Source organism: Rana temporaria, chromosome 1, assembly GCF_905171775.1.
Source record: "Rana temporaria chromosome 1, aRanTem1.1, whole genome shotgun sequence".
Lineage (NCBI taxonomy): Eukaryota > Metazoa > Chordata > Amphibia > Anura > Ranidae > Rana > Rana temporaria.
Window position 1 is genome coordinate 200269478 of NC_053489.1, and position 18049 is coordinate 200287526.

Here is an 18049-nt window from a genome sequence, read left to right on the forward strand (position 1 = left end):
GCACCAGTTTTGATAAATTCCCCTCTCTGTGTTTTACATTTCTTACTCCTGACTACTGCATTCTTTGGTGAAGTGGTTCTAAAGGCACACATTCTATGCATGGAGGTTTATATACTTTCTGTGTGCAGCAGCCTCAGCCCCACCTAATACTTACCTGAGCCCTATTTTGATCCAGCAATGACCACGAGATCCTTGGCTGTCCGGGGACTTGTACTCCTGATTGGCTTTTGGCAGAAGCTGGAGCCATTGGCTCACACTGCTGTCAATCACAACCAGTGAGCCAATCAGAAGAGGGAGGGAGCGGAGTCGAGCCATGGCTCTGTGTGTGAATGGACACACAGAGCCTGAGATCGAAGCCCCCGCAGCAACCCTCGTTCCTTTCCTCCGCCGCTGCCATGATACCCAAGTGACTTTCGGGTATCACTGCTCTGGCGCTGTGACTGGTAGGAGCAGCGATGAACGCATGCGCGTGGGAGCCGTTAGGTCCCATTCATTAACGGCGCGCTGATTGTGCCTGTGCCGTTTTCTAAGGCAAATATCTCCTTAACCGTGTAGGTTTGGGAGATATTTCTTGCACCTACAGGTAAGCCTTAATCTAGGCTTACCTGTAGGGCCAAGTGGTCTGTAAGGGTTTACAACCACTTTAAGTGGTTTTATATATATATATATATATATATATATATATATATATATATATATATATATATATATATATATATATATATATATATATATATATATATATATATATATATATATATATATATAGACAGACAGTAAACTTCAGCTTTAAATGCTCAATAAGAGCCCCCTAGTGGAGCTGACACATATTGCTACTTGGCAGACGTATGACTCCACATCGCAGCTCTGATAAATGTTATGGTTTTATGACGTCAGCGGTGTTTCTGTTATTCTGTTTTCCCCCTCCCACCATCCATGTGTAGATGACAACCGCTGTCATTCCCCTCCTCCCAGTCCTGAAGGCTCGGACCATCTCAGCTGATGCCTTTGTCTGGGAGACAAGGCTGTGCGCATGCGTAGCAGCTGCGGGTCATCTGTCCTGTGCGGGCTTCCGTACAGCGCTCTGTTGTCAGTGGAGAGCGGCGCCCGGTGCGGGTACTGATGGGGGAGACAGGTGAGTGTACACAGCGGGGTCCTAGCGGGGGGAGGGTTATTCGGGACGTATGGGCGGAAGGCGTTTTTCTTGGACTTGGCCGCTGTCCCTGGTGCTGTGGCCTGTCAGTGAAGAGAAGCCTGCCTCCCTAAATGAGCTCGGGCCCTGTACTACCGCCCCCTCCCGGCCCGGCTCTCCTGTGCTGTCATCTCCGGAGCTCTCCACTGTCACTTCTCCTCAGCATCCTTGGCTGGGTGGAGCGGACCGTTATGTGGTGTATTGTTTACATTGTATAGGTGATGTAGCCTGTCCACATCCCGAGCCAGTGCTGGGCATGTCCTCCCCTCCTCTCTCCCCTGACAGGTGCTCCTCTCTATTGGCACCACTTTGGGAAAATGAAACAATTTTAGTAGCATTCATATTTAACCATTTTGCTGCCATTTACCTTTTTTTTTGCATGCAGTTGAAAAATCATTTTAGGCCTGAATATTAATTACATAGCATTTATGGCATTTGGATTTGTGGCATCTTACGGGTATCAATCGCCGTCATTGGCTGAGATGACATCACTCACGTGCGGTCAACGCGACATTTCAAAACTTGTATAATGTACTGCGCGTGCGCGTCTCACTGTACAAGGGCGGACAGACCGCTACATCACAGACATAGCATACCACTTGTCATCCGGAAGGTTTTACCCCCCTTCATGACCAGATCAGTTTTCTGCTGCTCGGCACTGTGCTACTTTACCTGGCTATTGCAACTGTACCCAAATCAAATGTATATCTTTTTTCACACAAATACAGCTTTCTTTTGGTGGTATTTAATCACCACAGGGTTTTTTTTTATTTTATTTTGGCTATATAAACCAAAAGAATACTACAAATTTTGAAAAAACAAAACAAAAAACCGAGGGCCAGTTCACAATAGATTCAGTCCAGTGCATCAAAAACAAAGTATGGTTTCTAATGGCATCGTTCACACCAGTGCGCTCAGTTCCAGAAGCAAAAAGGAGAAGATGCTGCATTTTTCCTGCACTGGACTTGTAATGGAATGCAGTACAACTCATCAAAAATGCACTGGAATGCAAAACAACGCAATGGACCCGAGTATAATAAAAAACAAAAGCACCTGGAATGCCTCCGGAAACGCATCAAAAACGCACCAGAACACATTTAAAAACACGCATTCAAAAACGCACCCGGAACGGATCTGGAGTGCGTTTTTTGTGGTGTGAACCAGCCCTGATGAAGCCAGATTGGAGAAATTCTAGGACTTTGTTAAGGATGCCGGGCTGTTACTGTTTTTTTTTAGTATTATTTTGTCATCAAATTAAACCAAGTCTTTCACATAATCATAGAAATGCAGTCCGGATGCTTTCCAGATGCTTTTTTGCATTTGTGCTTTTAATGCAGTCCAGTGCATTTTCCTCCTTTTTTTTCTTAACCTTAAATAAGGACATGTGTGTTCCAGTGCGTTTTTTATGCGTTTTACAGCAGTCCGGTGCAGGAAAAATGCAGCATGTTCTACTATTTTACTGGAACTGCAAGCATTGGTGTGAATTAGGGGTCGACCGATTTATCAGTGCGGTCCATAGTTACTTTTTCTGAAGCATTGGTATCTGTCACAAACTTGCCGATATTGCTTCAAGGGGTGATGCTTGTAGCTGCAGGCATCGCCCCGGTACTGGCTTTCTTGTAATAACAATTAGAGGTTGAGCGATATGGGTTTTTCTCTGGCCGATGCCGATATTTAGAAATCGGGGGAGCCGATGGCCGATATATGATGCCGATTTTTGCGGCTGGTATTTTAGGCCGATTTTTTTTTTTTGCCAGGTGGCACTGGCTCGTGGCACTTACATGTGACACTGGCAAGTGGCACTAATTTGCACTGGCAGGTTGCACTGGATGGCACTGGAAGATGGCACTAGCAGATGACACTGATTGGCAGGTGGCACTGGCATGCACTAACAGGTGGCACTGGCAAGTGGTACTGGTTGGCACTGATTGGCAGGTGCCACTTATTGACACTGGCAGGTGGCACTGGATGGCACTAATTGGCACTGGCAGGTGGCACTAATTGGCACTGGAAGATGGCACTAGCAGATGGCACTGATTGGCAGGTGGCACTGGCAGGCACTAACAGGTGGCACTAGCAAGGGGTACTGGTTGGCACTGGCTGGCAGGTGGCACTAATTGACACTGGCAGGTGGGACTAGATGGCACTAATTGGCACTGGCAGGTGGCACTGGATGACACTGGCAGGTGGCACTGGATGGTACTAGTTAAAATTGGCAGGTGGCACTGATTGGCAGGTGGCACTGGCAGATGTCACTTATTGACACATGGCACTGCCCGGTGGCACTAACAGGTGACACTGGCAAGTGGCACTGATTGGCAGGTGGCACTAATTGGCACTGGCAGATGACACTAATTGGCACTGGCAGGTGGCACTGGATGGTAATAGTTAGCACTGGCAGATGGCACTGGTTGGCAGGTGGCACTGGATGGCACTTGATGGCACTGGTTGGCACTAGCAGGTGGTACCGGTTTGGCACTGGCAGGTGGCACTGGATGCCACTGGTTGGCACTGGCAGGTGGCACTGGATGGCACTAGTTGGCACTGGCAGGTGGCACTGGCAGGTGGCACTGGATGGCACTGGCAGGTTGGCACTAGCAGGCACTGGTTGGCATTAGCAGATGTCACTGTCAGGCAATGGCAGGTTTCACAGCCGATAATGAAACCACTCTCTGCAGCGCCGTGAAACTGTATGGGGAGAGAGAGGAGCTCACAGATTCAGCATGATGTCAGAGGTGGGCGATCCCCGGGGTGGGCGGGCCCCAGCAGCTATCCAGCCAATGATCGTGCTGTTAAAGAAAGTGGCGGGGCCACATACATGTAGCGGTCCTCCCAGATCTCATCCCATTGGCTGGTGTTGGATAGCTGGGTCCCGCCCACCCCAGGTACCGCCCACCCCGACATCCAACCTCACTAATGACAGCTCCCTTCTCTCTCTCCATAATGTTTCACATACCGCGGCGCTGCTCTGCAGACAGAGTGTGGAGAAGGGAGGAGGAACCCCACGTTCCTCCTCCTTTCTCCACACTCTGCTGACACAGGTGTGATCAGTGTTAAATATTGGCCTAATTTGGATAATAATCGGCCAATGACAATTTCTCCAAAATGGCCGAATATCAGCCGATATATCGGTCGACCTCTAATAACATCCGACGACATTCCCCCCCATTGCCACTCCGCCCGCGTCTCCCGTTCCCACGGATTGAGAATGGCAGTTTCAGTCAGGCTTCAGGACGTACGTAAGTGGCTTACACTTATAGCAAGGGCATTATTCAACTTGTGCTGTCATATGTAATGTGTAATCAACATTTTTGTACCTGTACACCCCCAACATAAATTCTGTGTTTTGTTTATATGGAGCTCAAACTTTTTGCAGGTTTTTAAGTGCTTGTGTGGTTTTTTTTTTACACTTTTATTTTTTTTTCCATTAAAGGGGACTCTATTGATTGTGATAGGTTCTCCTTAATGAGACATTAGGGGTCTTTTAGACCCCTGATGTTTTGCCAGCCCTCTACTGACGCTAATGTAGCACAGATCAAAGTCCATTAGCTTCTTCCCCGGGCTAAGTAATGTAATACACATTGTTTCCAAGTTCTTACTTGGTAGGAGAGATCAGCAAATTAACTTTCGCTGGTCCCCCTTCCCTCTACTTGGTGGCACCCACCATGCCAGTCCTAAGTCTACAGGTGGGACAGCAGAGCCTGTGTAAGATAGCAGGGTGCCTGTGTGGGGAGGGTGAACAGACCAAGGGTGCATGGAAGCAATTGGGCAGCTGTACAGGCATCCACCTGGCAGCTGACTTCTCAGGCCAAGTACACACAGTCGGTCCAAACCGATGAAAACGGCCTGAAGTTCAGTTTCATCGGTCCAATCCAACCGTGTGTACGGCCCATCGGTCTGTTGTCCTTCGGACAAAAATTAGAGAACTTGCTTTAAAATCGAACCGATGGACGGCTGACCGATCGGTCAAAACCGATGGTTAGTACACAAAAGCATCGGTTCAAAACCCGCGCATGCTCAGAGTCAAGTCGACGCATGCTTGGAAGCATTGAACTTCGTTTTTTTCAGCACGTCGTGTGTTTTACGTCACCGCGTTCTGACCCGATCAGGTTTTGAACTGATGGTGTGTACGCACATCAGACCATCAGGCCACTTCAGCGGTGAACTGATGAAAACGGTCCGTCGGACCATTCTCATCGGATGAATCGACCGTGTGTACGCAGACTTATACAAATGCTACAGCAGATGGGAATGTGTATAAAATTACCTGCTGCTTCCGAGCAATGCCATACGTCAGTGGCAGCAAAAGCAAAGATCCTCAGCTGCTTGGCCTGTCTGTGTGACAAGTGCGGCTGCTGGGCAAGGAGCTCAGTGCTACTGAACTGCATTGAGGATAGAGTGCCAAGTATGGAGACTGACCTCAGCACTGACTTCCATAAAACAAAGAGTTAGTAGAACACCTGTTGGGTTTTTATTGCTGTCTGTGTCCCTGTTCGTGGAATTCACCTTCTCTAACTGTCCTGTCCTGAAGGAAAATCCTAAGTTTTGGGTTGTCGCCAAATCCGGAATAGAGAGGAAATCTTCCAATGGGGCACTAGTTCTGATGACTTTGCTGACAAACAGGGAATACCTCACTTCCTGTTTGGATATGGAACAGGAAGTGAAGAATAATCTCCCCAATGAGATACAGATGGCAAACAAAAAAAACAAACTTTATAGATGTTATAACCCATCGGTACTCTATCCAAAATAAAAATAAAAGTTTTGTCTTTATTGTACATAAATTAATCACAAACACTGACATTCTTTGTGCAGAGACGCTACAGAATTCTATAGTGTCTACGTGTTTGATTAGTGAAATTATATCTGTTCGCCTGTCAGAAATGGAGAGACCTGTTCTGTGTCTTTACAGTGCATCCAGAAAGTATTCACAGTGCTTCACTTTTTCCACATTTTGTTATGTTACAGCCGTATTCCAAAATGGATTAAATTCATTATTTTCTTCAAAATTCTGCAAATAATACCCCATAATCAAAACGTGAAAGAAGTTTGTTTGAAGTCTTTGTAAATCTATTAAAAATAAAACAATCCCATGTACAAAAGTATTCACAGCCTTTAGGGCTCTTTCACGTATGCGGACCGTATGTCCGCTTTTTCATCCATCCGTGTACGGATGAAAAAGGGACATACATTGGTCCCTATGAGATAGTGGGTGTCAGTGAATGAACATCTGCTGACACCCGATCTCACCTGGTTCCGCAATCCTCCGATTCTGCAGACGGAGGAAAACCCTATTTTTCCATCTGTCTGCGGATCGGATCGGATGAACACAGACAGACGGTCAGTGTTCATCCCATAGGGGGGAGCGGAGATCTGACAGGGCGGTCCCTGCACAGTGTGCGGGGACCACCCTGTCATCAGGCGGCTTAGCGGGGATCAAAGGAGCGATCCCCGCTGAGCAAGCGGAGGTTCACGGGGCGTATAATCATGGATCCGCCCCGTGTGAAAGAGGCCTTACTCAATACTTTGTTGACGCACCTTTGCACCAATTATGCCGCGTACACACGATCGGACATTCCGACAACAAACCGTGGATTTTTTTCCGGCGGATTGTTCGCTTAAACTTGTCTTGCATACACACGGTCACACAAATGTTGTCGTAAATTGCGAACATCAAGAACGCGGTCACGTACAACACTACGACGAGCCGAGAAAAATGAAGTTCAATGATTTCGAGCATGCGTATGATTTTTGTGCGCCTAAATTGCATACAGACGATCGGAATTTCCGTCAAAAACTTTTGTTGTTGGAAAAATTGAGAACCAGCTCTCAAACATTTGTTGTCGGAAATTCCGGCAGAAAATGTCTGATGGAGTATACACACGGTCGGAATATTCGACCAAAAGCTCACATCGAACATTTGTTGTCAGAAATTCCGACAAGCTTTGCACACATATTTTTGGGCCAATTCTCTCATTCTTCTTTGCAGGACCTCTCAAGTTCCATCAGGTTGTAAACATCCCTTGTAATAGAAAAAAAGCATGACAGGACCTCTTAAATCTGAGATCTGGGGTCAAAAAGACCTCAGATCTCATATTTACACTAAAATGCGATAAAAAAAAAAAATTGAATTTGAAAAATAAATAAATAAATAATTTCTCCTTTAAGAGCATTGGGCGGAAGTGACGTTGCTTCCGCCCTCCAATGCTATGGAGCTGAGCTCACTCGGCATTCAAGCAGTAAGGGGAATGGAACATGGTCGGCTCCGGTAAGCGGCAGAGATGGCCGGAGCATGGCGGGAGGGGAGTGGGCACCACTTCCACCACCGATAAAAGTGATCTTGCAGCGAATCCGTCGCAAAGACCACTTTTATCTTAAAGAGAAATTCACGCCCTTCCCGAAAATACCGGGGTTATGGCAGCGTTATTTGGCGTCAAAATACCGACGTACGGGTATGGAAATGTCATGAAGTGGTTAAGAATGATCACTAGGACATATAGAGAGGGTGGCTAATTGCTGTTTAAGAATATTGGATGGGATTCTTTAGGCATCAACAACACAAAAATCCTTTGATTTTATTATTACAAAGCAAATAAAAACAAAAGTATATCAAACAACAACATTTACAACCATTGTTTGTATGAAGCAAAGGTCCCGACACGTATCAACTCAAAGGGGAGTTCCAGCCATTTGTGTGTTTATTAAAAGTCAGCAGCAACAAAAAGTGTAGCTGCTGGCTTTTAATAAACAGGCACTTACCTGCTCCAGCGCTCCAGCGACGCGCCGGCCGGGGCTCCGCTCCTCTCCCCCCCTCCCCGGCCGGCGTCTTCATCTTCAGTGTGGGCACCCGGCCGTGACAGCTTTCGGCTTCACGGCCGGGCACCCACTGCGCATGCGCGAGCGCGAGCGGCGCGGCACTGCGCATGCGCGAGCGGCGCGGCCCGGCGCCGCGCCGTGTAATTGGCCAGGAGATCGCCTAGGACCTGTGACGTGTCCTAGGCGATCGCCAACAGCAGCCACTTCCTGAAGGCGACTAAGCTTAGTCGCCTACAGGAAGGAGGAAGTGGGACAGGAAGTCCCACTCGTGCTGAAGCCCCCACTCCCCCCCCAAAAAAATTACATGCCAAATGTGGCATGTAAGGGGGAGAGGAGTGGGTTAAGAGGAAGTTCCAAATTTGGGTGGAACTCCTCTTTAAGTCTTCAGGGGACAAACAACATGTTGATTTTTAAAAATACAAGCATAAACTCATACATAATAAAGTATACACAAATCACATGAGAGAGTGTTTCTCACCAGTGAGGACAGTGACTGCAAAAAAAAGTGTAATAAGTGAAAGAGAATGACAAATAAAAAATCTTTAGGAGTCCAAAGTGTTTACTTTCCCATCTGGTGACAACAAGCAAGGCAAAGGACCACCAATGTGTTTCATCGGGCCACACAGTCCTCCTTCATCAATGCTGGAGGATTTTTTTTTAAACACACATAAAATTCTGTTAAAGACGACACATTTTATAAAAGAACAATAAATAAATAATAACAAGTCCATTGTAGAAAAAATTCCAAACAACACATATCCTCAAAACCAGTGCAATTCATCTCGACTATATAAAATAAGAATAAAAGGGAGCCATATTTCATACAACAAAATAAAGAATTATTTTATGTATACACAAAATATGCCGCTGTCTTCTGTGAGAGACACAAGATAAGGCCACTTATTTGTAGCCGCCAGATTCCAGCGGCAATCGGTGGATTCTTGCAGCTGGAATGAGAGGTATGCAAATAGCAGCATCCGCTCAGCCCATATAAACTGACAGACTGACATCGGCTACCGCTGTTCACATGTAGCCAGACACAAAGGCCCAGATTCTCAAAGGACTTACGACGGCGCAGCGCCATGTACGCCGTCGTAAGTCCTAATCTGACCCGTCGTATCTATGCGTCTGATTCTTAGAATCAGTTACGCATAGATATCCATTAGATCCGACAGGCGTAAGTCTCTTACGCCGTTGGATCTTAAAGCGGAGGTTCACCCTAATTGTCAAGTTTTGCTGTTTAAAACCAGCAGCCATAGTACTGTATCTATCCGTTTTTTAATTTTTTTAATAGGCCTCCTTACCTTGGAATGAGGGCCTTTTGTGAGCTGTCACTCACTTTTCCCCGCGGGAGTGGGCGTGGTTTCGAAAAATCCCCGATCAGCGCTATGTCTCCTGGGAGTGAGTCCTGAGAATCCCAGGAGACGCGCTGTGTTTGAAATCCCGCGGGTCACGTGACTAGTCTGGCTAGTCACAGCGGGGAGTGTCCTTTTCAGGACGCTGCCGGCCGTTGTCCTAGCAACTATGCAGTGTTGACGGCGCGGCTCGCCGTCACACTGCATAGTTGCTAGGACAACGGCCGGCAGCGTCCTGAAAAGGACACTTCCCCGCTGTGACTAGTCACGTGACCCGCAAGATATCGCGGGATTTCAAACACAGCGCGTCTCCTGGGATTCTCATGAGACACCGCATCCTGGAAGATAATACAGGAGGGATTCAGAGTGCCAGCAGTTAAGATGGCAATGTCCATCATCAATTTTTATAAAATCTACTTTTGGGGGAAATCGTCCTGGTAGCGGCTGCGACTAGGAGACTGGTGAGTACAATTTTCGTTGTACCATCAGCTTTACAAAAACGTCTTTAAAAAAAAAAAGTTTTCCCGTGGAACTCCCGCTTTAACTGCATATTTTTTTGGACCGCTAGGTGGCGCTTCCGTCGAATTCCGCGTCGAGTATGCAAATTAGCTAGATACGCGAATTCCCGAACGTACGCGCGGCCGACGCAGTAAAGTTACGACATTTACGTTAGGCTTTTCCCGGCGTAAAGTTGCCCCTGCTATATGAGGCGCAGCCAATGTTAAGTATGGCCGTCGTTCCCACGTCGAAATTTGAAAAAGTTAAGTCGTTTGCGTAAGTCGTCCGTGAATGGGGCAGGACTTTATTTACGTTCACGTCACAACCAATGACGTCCTTGCGGCGTACTTTGGAGCAATGCACACTGGGAAATTCCACGGACGGTGCATGCGCCGTTCCGCAATCACGTCAATCACGCCGGGTCACAGTAGTTTTGTATAAAACACACCCCCCTGATCCAAATTTGAATTTCGGCGGGCTTACGCCGGCTGATTTACGCTACGCCGCCGCAACTTACGGAGCAAGTGCTTTGAGAATACAGCACTTGCCCGTGTAAGTTGCGGAGGCGTAACGTAAATCAGATACGTTACGCCCGCACAATTTTACGCAGCTCTACGTGAATCCGGGCCAAAGTGGTTACCTGTGGTTAAGGAGAGATGTCTAAGCCTGGATACAGCTGAACAATCACAAAGATCACAATGTAACAAAAAGTAACCATAGATTCCTCAGAGGGTGTGTGTGACTGGATGCAATCTGTCCAAAGGGATAAAAATGTTTCCACTTGTAGAAATGCATTTGGTTGCCATGAGGCCACCACAGACCCATACAAGACTGCTGTTACTAATAATGGGGTTGACATCAAGCTAATCCTGTTCAATAGGAAATGTAATTTATATAGAAAATATAAAGGGGAGTGGCAATATATAGAATGAAAAATATGGTAGAAGAAGCACACATACCTGAGTAAAATAGCGGAATATGAATTAAATGGACTCAACAATACTCCTAAACAGATTAATCGAACGATTCTTGCAAAGTGAAGAGAGAAAGGGAGATCTGTGTAAATGTAAGGCTGGATTCACACCTATGCAGTTTTAGACCCCTTTCACACTGAAGCATTTTTACAGCGTTTTAGCGTTAAAAATAGTGTTATTAAAATGCTCATAAAACGCTCTCCATGCATCTCAATGGACCCTTTCACACTGAGTCTTGCAAGCAGCAGCTTTTGGGCGCTGAAAAAAAACGCTCCAAAAACGCCCCTCTCCATTGAAATGAATTGAAAGCGCTGCAAAAACGCCTTACCCTTTCACACTGAGGCGTTGCACTGGCGGGGCGTTGAGAAAAGTCCTGCAAACAGCATCTTTGGAGCAGCTTTTGGGCGCTGAAAAAAACGCTCCAAAAACGCCCCTCTCCATTGAAATGAATTGAAAGCGCTGTAAAAATGCCTTACCCTTTCACACTGAGGCGTTGCAAAAACGCCCTAAAACGTTAGGATCTTAGACCCCTTTCACACTGAGGAGTTTTTCAGGTGGTACAGCGCTAAAATCAGCGCTGCTATACCGCCTGAAAAACTCCTGCACTGCATACTCAATGTGAAAGCCTGAGGGCTTTCACACTGAGGTGGTGCGCTGGCAGGAGAGAAAAAAATCTCCTGCCAGCAGCATCTTTGGAGCGGTAAGAGGAGCGGCGTGTATACCGCTCCTTCACCGCTCCTTCCCATTTAAAACAATGGGAAACCGCGGCAATACCGCCCGCAATGCGCCTCTGCAGAGGCGCATTGCGGGCGGTATTAACCCTTTATCGGCCGCTAGCAGGGGTTAATACCGCACCGCTAGCAGCCGAATCCCACGGCAAATCCGCAAAACCGTGGATTTTTTCTGACGGAATGTTGGCTCAAACTTGTGTTGCTTACACACGGTCACACAAATCTTGTCGGAGATTTCAACCGTCAAGAACGCGGTGACGTACAAGACGTATGACGAGCCGAGATCAAAGAAGTTCAATAGGCAGTTCGGCTCTTCTGCTTCATTCTGAGCGTGCATGTTTTTTTTGCGCGTCAGAATTGCATACAGACGAGCGGATTTAACGATAGGAACTTTTTCCGTCGGAAAAATAGAGAACCAGCTCTCAATCTTTTGTTGGCGGAAATCTTTTGTAGGCTTACCTGTAGGTAGAATGACAATCTCCTGTACAGTTTAGGAGATATTCACCTTGCATGCAGCCGCTGATGTCAGCAGTGCATGCGCTCTGAAGGTCTGGCGGATGCTGTCAGATCTTGCTGGATAGAAGACTCCCACGCGCATGCGTGGGAGTGACATCATCGTCACCTGGCCACTCACATCGTTGTTTTTTTTTTCTTGTGCGGGTATGCAACCGATTTAATTTGCAGGGATTTCCTCTCACTTGTCAACGTAAATAGTCGTGCGGCGGTCAGCAAGTGGTTAACATGTGACCAGCAGCAGAGGACTAGAAGCTCCTCCTGCTTATGTTTCCCTGCAGACAGGGTAGGAAAGAGCTGGGTCATATGACACCTGTACATCAGTTAGGAAAAGTTACTTAGATGTGTTTTTTTTGTTTCTTAAATAATTACCGTGCCTATCATCCATATACAGAAATAGAAGAGACAAGTGTGTGTTTAGTATCACTTTAACCCAGAGTTCGACAATTCTCGGGCGCCAGGTCGCAATTGCGACTAGAATTAGCGACCTGGCGCCTGGAGTGAGCAGGGGTATCCTGCGTCTCCGTTCTCCGCTCCGGCCGGTAATTGAGGCCGCGGCTTTGCGGCCTACTGCAGGCCTATAATTCCTACTGTAGTCTGGCGCCATCTTGTGGTCGCCGCTGGTATGACAAGATACAACCAGCAATACTAATGGGGATTTCTGCCCATCTCCTTCCCAAAGTGGAGAAGAGCAGGAAGTGATTGTGGCCATCATCTGGCGCCTTTTGCCTAATGGTGAGTGTGGGGGAGAGCTGGTTTAAATAGCGTCATATAGCCTTTTTTTTAATAGCTTTTTTTTTTTTTTTTTTTATAAAAACATTTTTTTTTTCTTAATTAAAATGATTTTATTATTTGTCATCTCCCTGCTTGGCCTCTTTCACCTCTTTTTATATATATATTTTTTTCTAACACCCTAGAGAATAAAATGGCGGTCGTTGCAATACTTTCTGTCACACCATATTTGCGCAGAGGTCTTACAAGCGCACTTTTTGGGAAAAAATACACTTTTTTAAATTAAAAAATAACACAACAGTTATGTTAGCCCAATTTTGTTTTATATTGTGAAAGATATAATGTTACGCCGAGTAAATTGATACCCAACATGTCACGCTTCAAAATTGCGTCCGCTCGTGGATTGGCGACAAACTTTTACCCTTTAAAATCTCCATAGGCGACGTTTAAAAAATTCTACAGGTTGCATGTTTTGAGTTACAGAGGAGGTCTAGGGCTAGAATTATTGCTCTCGCTCTACCAATCGCGGCGATACCTCACATGTGTGGTTTGAACACGTTTACATATGCTGGCGCTACTCACGTATGCGTTCGCTTCTGCACGCGAGCTCGGCGGGATGGGGCGCGTTTTCTGGCTCCTAACTTTTTTAGCTGGCTCCTAGATTCCAAGCAAATTTGTCAAACCCTGCTTTAACCAACCAATGGTAATCGGTGGACCAATGTACAGTTTTCAAGTTAAGTAGGTCTGAAGTGTACTTGAGATAATCAATGTAATACAAAAGGTTGGATGTAAAAGAATAATTACCAGAAGTAATGGGTTGTCCAAATGGATTATGTAAATATTTATGGACTTTGGGAAGATGATAAAAATACAGCATTTTGGGATTTTTGATAATTAAAATCTCTATTCCATTGGCTAAAATATATATATTTTTTCTTACCATTGGAATGAATTAATTCTCAATATTTAAACGCACCAAGCGCTTAAGTTAGTTTAGACGCATCTAGGGGTTTTTTATTTTGCAGCAAAACGCTACTGTCTTGAACTTGCTGGCTTCAAAAGGGGGGAATGAAGGGTCCGATCGGGTCTGCCTAAAAAACTGACAGGCGTTGGACCTGATCGGTCCACCCACCTGAAAGAGACCTAATGATTAAACTAGATGGACTTTTTTCAACCTGACTAAATATATAACGTATGTGCATCAGGTATTCAGACAATTTCAGATCAGTAAATCAGACAATTGTAACAAGGATAATGATGTCTCCCACAGAGCTAGAATCTTGAAAAAGAAGTCTGCAGTGACAGCTTTCATATTTCCATCTGACATATTCCCTAAAGTGGAATTATATAGAATAAGACACTACATATGGTTTTTCATAATTCTTTCAAGCATGCATAACTTTAACATATCAAACTGAAGTATTAATGGCAGCTTTGTTCTTCGTATGACAGATTATATGCTTAGACAAAAAAGGCAAATATAATGTGACTGTTGTGTAAGTTTTTGTTTTTATTTTTACTTTAAACAGGTTTATTCCATTTAAAGTAAAAGCAAAGGACAACAATGCATCATGGGAATGGTCCCTCAAATACTCCACGTCAGCTTCAAAGGTCCAGATCATTCACTGGCAATGAGGCAGAGGAAACATCCATACAGACAAATTTGCCACAGTCTCCTGCACCTGCTCCATCATTTGCACCAGCGGTCAGTTCACCTGGACCCCAGTCGCCCAGTTACCAGATACAACAACTGATAATGAGCCGTAATCCAGTTGCTGGTCAGAATGTGAATATTACACTTCAAAATGTAGGACAAGTGGTTGCAGGAAATCAACAGATAACACTGACCCCACTGCCTATCCCTAATCCAGCCTCTCCTGGATTCCAGTTCAGTTCCCAGACAAGGAGGTTTGAACATGGATCTCCTTCCTATATTCAGGTCACTTCCCCAATGTCTCAGCAAGTCCAAACACAAAGCCCTACACAGCCCAGCGCTGTGCCAATCCAAGCATTACAAGGCGTTAGAGCTGCTACAGCTGGAGCTAGCTTGGGAATGTGTAGCCAGAGTCCAACACGTGGTTTTGTGGATGCCAGTGTCCTGGTGAGACAGATAAGCTTAAGTCCTTCAAATGGTGGACATTTTGTCTTTCAAGAAGGGTCTGGACTTGCACAAATTGCACAGGGAGCAACAGCACAGGTACAGCTTCCATCTGGGGCTGCACAAGCCACAATAAGAGAGCGCAGGCTTTCACAGCCTCATTCTCAGACCGGAGGCACTATTCATCACCTTGGACCTCAAAGTCCTGTGGCAAGTGGGGCAAACCTGCAGACCTTGACCACACCAAGCCACATAACAACCACCAACCTCCCCCCACAAATCAGCAGTATTATCCAAGGTCAGCTTATTCAGCAACAACAAGTTCTTCATGGGCAGCAGTTGGGCAGGACTATCAGCTTTGATAGGACTTCTGGGGGAATGATAGCTGGAGTAGCTGCAGCTTCATCTTTTGGTATAACGTCATCTCCAACCCCGACAAGTCCATCACGAATAACAGGTTCCCAGGCACTTTGTAGTCTTTCTTTAACCCCAACAGTAAGTACGATCAAGAAGCAAAGTAAGAAGCTTGAGGAAATACCTCCTGCAACTGCCGAAGATGCACAGATGAGAAAGCAGTGCTTGGAGCATCACAATAAGTATATGAAAAGCTTGAAGGAACATTTCAAGGATTATCTGATTGAGCTCTTCTTCCTACAACATTTTCAAGGAAACATGATGGATTTCTTGGCATTTAAAAAGAAACCCTCATTGGGTCTTCAGGGTTATCTCAGGCAAAATGACTTGGATCTAGAAGAGGAAGAAGAAGAGGAGCAGTCTGAGGTTATAAACGACGAGGTAAGTTTGGTTCTTCTTCCATTTGTTAAACATTACTTATTTAACTCCCTTAATGTTTTCTTTAATGAAGTCTGTACCCCATCCACAATAGACTTTTATAAATGTAAAGGTTTTTAGATCACTTTACATCATTTTAGATTGACAGATTGCTTACTCATATGAAGCTGTGTAATAATAATCTTTGTAAATGGCAAGCATTATCTATCTTGTTCCTTGCTTTGCATGCTATCCACTGTATCTATTGGAAACTGTTTTTTTGTTTAATGTTAGAGCTCAGATCTATCTATAGTAGTCCACAATTTAGCATAAATAACAGGTAATAAACATTTTCACTTGAACACATTGACCACATTAACACAATGTACAAATATAAAAGATAGTTGGTGAGAAATGCTTGGTTAAATCATGTTTTTATAGGGAAAAAATCCCAGAGATGGTCATGAGTTGCATGACTACCAATACCTTTATAAACAGTAATAGGCAATAGCAGCGATATGTGTTAAGCCCCTGTTAAACTTTTGATGGCAATGGCGTGGTTACTTCCTGCCAAGGCATACATGTAGGATAGGAAGCTACACACTGAACATGAAAATATATTTCCAGTATAGCCAATTATCTGCCATTACGGGGCACAGGCTGCAATTATTCCTATTTGACTGTTTGTGGCTTCAATACTTTGAGAAGCATGGAGCAAGTTACAACTCCCAATTTAATGTGTTACTGTTTATTGATGTACTGTGTAACTGTGTCATTGGATCAGCATGATAACCAGGAATTTTGCAATTTTAGGAGAGGTCAACAACTGCAGCTAATGTGTTTCTTGGTTATTTTTAAAATGGGTGCTGTAAAAAAACAGTATAGTTACATGAAGTGTAATATCTTTGTAAGGCTTTTCATTAATAACATGCAATGAGCAGTGATGTATGGTAACCAGTACCAACCAATCAGTGATGTATGGTAACCAGTACTAACCAATCATCTTTCTAAAGTCAAAACAATAGAACTGAGACTTGGTTGCTAAGGGTTACTGCACATTTTGATACTTTGTATGTTCAGTATATCAGAATGTATGTACTATTTGCATAGAGTAAGTAATGGTTAGAACTCACTGCTGCCTAAGTGGGTAAATTTCTCTTCACTTCCTGTGTGGTCGTCTGAAAGGGAAGTGAATAAAAGTTCTCTAGTGGCAATACAGAAGGCAATGACGCAGCTTTTTTTTTGTAAAGCTAGAAATGGTAAGTACCTCTGTCAGGGTATTGCTGTCTGTGTTCCCTTTGTGTAGAAGTGAGAGAATTCCCCCCACAAGGTCATAGACAGGAATAAAAACTTGACAAAGGGGGAGATTTACTAAAACTGGAGCACACAGAATCTGGTGAAGCTGTACATAGTAACCGATCACCTTCTAGGTTTTAGCCCTCGTTCACACTGAACACAGGGTTGAAACTCGCATGATTTCAAACCTGCATTTCAGTGCGAGTTCGGGGGTGATTTGGAAGACATCCATGCGGGTTCATGCACAGACGTCTATTGAAATCACCCCCGAAGTCACCAAAAGTGGTGCAGGAACTATTTTTGGAAACCGGTGCCGCGCCGCGCCGCAAAGTGAGCGTTGCATCGATTGGGACAGTGCCGTTGCCGGGCAATAGTCTGTGATTTGGCATGTGATTCGACATGTCAAATCACGCCGATGTGAACGGGGGCTTTTTGTCAAAGCTTAATTGAACAAGCTGAAGTTAGAGGCTGATTGGTTATTATGTACAGCTGCACCAGATTCTGTGTGCACCAGTTTTAGTAGGGCCTCTTTCACACGGCTGCCTCTGTGAAGCGGAATTTGCATGCTCAGTGGGGATCTCTTTGCTATGCATCTGCCAGACGGATGGGGAATAGGACCACCATCCATCTTTCTTTGGCGGACAGGATCGGATGGTAGTTGGCAGTCCTCCTGAAAAAATCCTTATTTATATAAGAGTTTGGTTAAATAGTATGTTATCTTGCATATGTTTTTAAATTGATTGTTTTTATGTAATGTCATGGTTTAGAGCAAGCAGTTTGTCTTCTCAGTTTTGAGTGATGAACCTAAATGGAGTTGCTGTCGCCTAACGATTAGCAAGAACGGATTTATTTTTCAGGATACCCTCATTCCTATCCACATAAACAGTGTTACTTCCCTGTCACGTACTCGTGCTGTGGGCACCAAAACATTTTTAACTGACAATTCATACAAGAATAAAAGTGCAGTAATACTTAGAAAGAACTAGTGATTTATATTTATGCATATGTATCACCTAATGCTTACCTATAGATTAGTGTAGTGCAGTTACAGTTTAAACAGGATAAACCTATAT

The 18049-nt window shown here is 44.9% G+C and overlaps 1 protein-coding gene across 6 annotated transcripts in view; it reads left to right on the forward strand.

Annotated features, from left to right (window-relative positions):
• Positions 1–997: 997 nt before the first annotated feature.
• The window catches only part of LOC120935641 (E1A-binding protein p400-like), a 290514-nt gene continuing 273462 nt past the window's right edge, over positions 998–18049 (forward strand). For 5 of the 6 annotated variants that reach the window (XM_040347694.1, XM_040347700.1, XM_040347702.1 and 2 more), the window contains exons 1-2: positions 999–1135; positions 14341–15704. In XM_040347694.1, coding sequence (XP_040203628.1) covers positions 14376–15704 — 1329 coding nt within the window. In that variant the 5' untranslated portion in view covers positions 999–1135; positions 14341–14375. Of the gene's footprint in view, positions 1136–14340; positions 15705–18049 lie in introns of all 6 variants that reach the window. The other variant, XM_040347697.1, reaches the window with a different exon arrangement.